This window comes from Protomyctophum bolini, assembly GCF_963924005.1.
Source record: "Protomyctophum bolini genome assembly, chromosome: 3".
Classification (NCBI taxonomy): domain Eukaryota; kingdom Metazoa; phylum Chordata; class Actinopteri; order Myctophiformes; family Myctophidae; genus Protomyctophum; species Protomyctophum bolini.
The window spans coordinates 3,827,198-3,832,197 of NC_137864.1; the positions used below are offsets into that span (position 1 = coordinate 3,827,198).

The 5,000-nt window shown below is 45.2% G+C and overlaps 1 protein-coding gene across 1 annotated transcript in view; it reads right to left on the reverse strand.

The window, feature by feature from the left end:
* Positions 1-5,000, reverse strand: part of LOC308313437 (uncharacterized protein) — a 98,010-nt gene that overhangs the window by 37,067 nt on the left and 55,943 nt on the right. The window contains exons 16-21 of the mRNA XM_080760535.1: positions 4,317-4,370; positions 4,103-4,156; positions 3,892-3,945; positions 3,699-3,752; positions 3,115-3,159; positions 720-773 (exon numbers count right to left, since the gene is read on the reverse strand). Coding sequence (XP_080616661.1) covers positions 720-773; positions 3,115-3,159; positions 3,699-3,752; positions 3,892-3,945; positions 4,103-4,156; positions 4,317-4,370 — 315 coding nt within the window. The remainder of the gene's footprint in view (positions 1-719; positions 774-3,114; positions 3,160-3,698; positions 3,753-3,891; positions 3,946-4,102; positions 4,157-4,316; positions 4,371-5,000) is intronic.

Genomic DNA, 5,000 nt, shown 5'->3' on the forward strand with positions numbered 1-5,000 from the left:
ATGCATATGGAAATTTGCATGTATAATGTGAAACTATACATTATTTGCACATGTTGTATCTAGATTCACTTTGCAAGGGGAATTATTTTACATTACAGGGCAGACTGACATGACACTGACTTGAGTTAGATATTCTTGCGTGTGTGTGTGTGTGTGTGTGTGTGTGTGTGTGTGTGTGTGTGTGTGTGTGTGTGTGTGTGTGTGTGTGTGTGTGTGTGTGTGTGTGTGTGTGTCTCACATGTTCCAAAACTGTTACTTTTCAGGATTCACATCCGAATCATCCAAAGTACCAGATCTACAGTACAAGCTCGCGCTGCATTTCGAGCGTATAGATCTGCTACCCTTGATGCGTTTGTGTGACGTTGTAGTATGATTAACCCATTTTGGGGCGGGAACCCCTTTTGGTGTTTAAAGCATTATGTCATGCTTTAGCTATTGAAAAATAGCAGATCTACAAGCTCATAGCGCGCCACCGAGTGGCGCGCTACGAGCTTGTACAGTCTGCTATTTTTGAAAAGTCGAAGAACGACTGACATTATAGAAACATGGCCTTTTCAGAAAACTGTCAGGATGTAGAAGACATTTTTTAAGAATCTGATCTCAGGTCAAAATGGGCGTTAATTAGAATATGGAGATACGAGGTTTCTGCCCCAACAGCAACGACTTGTACGGATAAATAGCTGAATTGATAAGTGTATGCGTAGAAGTGTCATACTCACAGCTTGGCCTGTGGGACCGGCAGGGCCTCTGGGGCCATTCAGACCTCTGGAACCCTGAAACACACACAGCAGGGGGGGGGGGGGTGTTAGTTAACTTAAAAGTGTCATAGTAGCTTGTTTACAACTGAAACGGACTTCCTGTGCATAACTTCCTCTTCAAAATAAGAGCCGGACACATGTAATGTGGTTTTATTTCTAAGTCTACTTACAGGACATTAACATTTAACCTTTTGAACATAACTGTCTCAGCCGCAAATGCTCATTGCATGCCTTTGATCTACGCGCAAGAAAACATGTTGACGACGTATGCGCACTGGAAGCATCGGTGGTGTGCCCCCCTAATTATTACATCTAAACATGTAACATGTAAACACAACATGAACATAGTACTCTTATTATGCATATCACATTCTCGCCGGGGAAATATTTTCGAGTATAAAAAAAGGAAAAAATACAAAAAACGAATGGTTTTAATTAAGATTCGAGTGCCAACCCTAACGAGCGAAGGTTCGAACCCCGAATGTTCGGGGACAGCCTTAGTGTGAGTGTGTGTGTGTGTGTGTGTGTGTGTGTGTGTGTGTGTGTGTGTGTGTGTGTGTGTGTGTGTGTGTGTGTGAGTGTGTGTGTGTGTGTGTGTGTGTGTGTGTGTGTGTGTGTGTGTGTGTGTGTGTGTGCAAGCACGGTAACAAGGGAACTATGAGAATGGTGGGGCTGCAGCACCCCCTAGCGGCAGGTGGCTGAGTAGTATTTTTGTATAATAAACAAATTAAAATAAAACACATTTACTCAGGAGATCACACCAGAGATACAAGAGATATCAGTTCTGAATTGAGTCAAAACAGAGCTGCTGTGTCATACAGATTTGACCAAGAGCCTCTGCACAGAGAGAAGCCACTGTGATTAATGTAATGTTTAAAGCGCTCATTCAGTTTAGAGTATGCCTATACTAAATTTCCACGAATACACATGCAGACACAGAGAGTGCTTCTGTATGCGCTCTAGACCGGATATATACAAACTACACAATGATCTGATCTGAAACGTTTTCGGCTATACTGAATGAGATTCAACTCTGAAAGCAGATCCACAACCAAGGTTCTTCAGTGCCTCTCTGATCTGAGCTGCCATGTCAAGTCAACACTAGTAAACACATCTTTGTTTAAACCAAATGGACCAGAAGAGGTCGATGACGTAATCTAGCATGTGCAAATCAACAGTAACAGATTGCAGAAGGTTACGTTTGGCGCTCTAATTCCAGGTTAAGACATGGCTTTAAAACAGCTGCCGTGCACTTAACACATTCCCCGTGTCTAATCCAGCGCTTCAACGCGGATGATGGAGATCTCTCTTTTCAGTGGTTTAAGATCTTTGTGTCAATGTATGAATGGTTCTACAACCCGGAAATGAACCGGAAGTGAAGATTTCGCCTGCCGCTCCCAATCAATCACGTTATCAGATTTAGAAAAATACATTTATTTCGGATTCTTTTCCCAGATCGTGCTTTCGTCAAAACAGGCTTTTCTCAAAGGCCCATAACTAAAAGAACCGATGATTGTGGTTACAAACTGTATTTTCCAGGTGAAAGAAAGGATGACTGTCCATCACAACACACAGCGGGTTTTTGAGTGGTGTAACCACTCCTACAACCAGCAATGTCCGTTTCAATGTACCTGTTTGTGTACCTGAATGAGCACGAGTATGTGACTTATTAATAGCAGTAGGGGGCAGTAGGGAGAGCCAGAAACTCTCTAATGAGAGAGAGAGAGGGGGGGGGGGGGGGAATTGCAACACTCAGTTCACACGTGTGTGATTTTTTTTATACATCCTGTACGTGTCTCGGGGGCCTTTAAATAAGGGTCTTGACTGAAAATCCCCAGCGGTTATGGGAAGAATGAATGAATTAATACCAGTGAATGTGTGAACATCTATGCATGCAGGATCTGTAACAGCAAATCTGATCATGCTTTGTATAAAACTGATGCTGTGCTGTTTTTTCAGGGCTTGGGCTTGTTGTTGTTGTTATGGAATATATGCACCATACAACTATAGCGTTCTTTTATTACTCACTCAATATGAGAACAGGGGAGTTGTTGTTTATTTTGCACCTTGTGACAAGACTATAAGGTGGATAACACGTAAAGAAACTATAGTGTGTGTGTGTGTGTGTGTGTGTGTGTGTGTGTGTGTGTGTGTGGGGGGGGGGGGGGGAGGGGGGCACAGGCACACCAACGGACCGACATGTGCAAACAACGGTCGAACATGTGCTGCTCCTGAGCTTGCGGGTTAGGTTTCTGGTTGAAGGACTTCAGTGTTTTGTACCATACAACCATTTGCAAGTGCATTTGTGTGTGCATTTGTGCGTGCATTTGTGCGTGCGTGCGTGTGTGTGACTCACAGCATCTCCAGGCTGTCCTCTTGGTCCATTTGGGCCTTCTGATCCCTGAAACAAACACACAAACCAGAGGTTTATTATACACACACCAACTGAGACAAACGCACAAACCAGCAGTCACACAACAGAGGTTTATTACACACACCAACTGAGACAAACGCACAAACCAGCAGTCACACGACAGAGGTCTATTAACACACACCAACTGAGACAAACACACAAACCAGCAGTCACACAACAGAGGTCTATTACACACACCAACTGAGACAAACACACAAACCAGCAGTCACACGACAGAGCTTTATTACACACACCAACTGAAACTTGGCGTCCCTTTTCTGTGAGCGAACATTTGGAATATGCTCGATGTACAGGCTCACAACGCAGTGCGTTCACGCCATGTTGTAAGCTTGTACGTCTGCTATTTTCAGCAAATATATTTAGTGTAGAGTGACAACAGTGTAGGGGCCGTAGTATTGAGCCCTGGGGAACTCCCGTCGACTAAGTATAGGGTGTAAGTGGTTAACCAACAGAAACAACCAGACACCAAAAGTGTCCAACGTTGATGTGTTTTTGACACCTCTCACCTTCTCGCCAGGCTCTCCGGTTGGACCAAGTAGACCTTGTTTCCCACGATCACCCTGAAGAACACACGCACGCACGCACGCACACACGCAACGCACACACACAGTCACACAGTCACACCAGCATGGTTTGTGAGATATCGGTTACGTCAAGTAACATTGGTCAAATGATCAATCAACCAATCAATAAACTCACTTTGTGTCCTTTGTGACCAGGGAGACCTGGCAGTCCATCAAACCCCCTGTCTCCCTGAGAGAGAGAGAGAGAGAGAGAGAGAGAGAGAGAGAGAGACAGAGAGAGAGACAGAGAGAGAGAGAGAGAGAGAGAGAGTAGTTTCCAGATCAAACAGATGTGTAGAAGAGGAAAACAACAATAGTTTGTTTCGTCGTGTTTGTTTGTTTCTCACCTTTCCACCTGTCTCTCCTGTTGCTCCACGGGTACCATCAGTACCAGCGTTACCCTGGAAAAGACACACACACACACACACACACACACACACAGTCACACACACACACACGCACGCACACACAGAAATGGCACGTTAGAAACAATAGTCTGTTCCGCTACATAATTGAATTGGTTAAATGGTTTGAAACGGTGTATAATAATATCAGTCTCACCCATTTCCCTGGGCGTCCATTTTGTCCTGGTGACCCTGGCAGTCCCCGCGGACCCTGGAGGTATGGGGGGGGGGGGGGGGGGGGGGGGGAGAAGAGAGTGGCAGCAGTGAGGAACAGAATGCATTTGGGGAGGGGGGGGGGGGAGAGAAGGGCTGATGGAGATCAGAGCAGTGATGGCTCTATTTTGACTGTACGACGGGTATAACCAAGAATCTTCCATACAGGCGCAGTCCGTCAAGAGCTTAAGAGTATATATGAATAGAGACGGCACCCGGAGGAAACCCTGAGGCGAAATATAGGACATAGTGGCCGAATTTATTTGGTATTGCAGCATGGGGCGCCCAAACACATGAACGCGCTGGTCCGTTGACTATCATTGTGCACGTTCACGACGGCAGCACGTCCGTGCGCGTTCGTGCACGTTCAACGGCAGCGCGTTCATGTGTTTGGGGCAAATCCATCCCAGAATGCACTCTGTTCCTACCCGGAAGGAGGAGTGAAATCGCCTCATGCGATTTCATGCTTTTGAGCAACTGGAAGCTTTTGAGTGGATGGAAGGAGAACTCGGATGCCATCTCTATTCATATATATACTCTAAGGTCAAGAGACCTAGATCTGCCTTGAATAAATCATCTTTTTTAAATATATTCGATATATATTTTAGCAAACCAACCAAGGTCAATA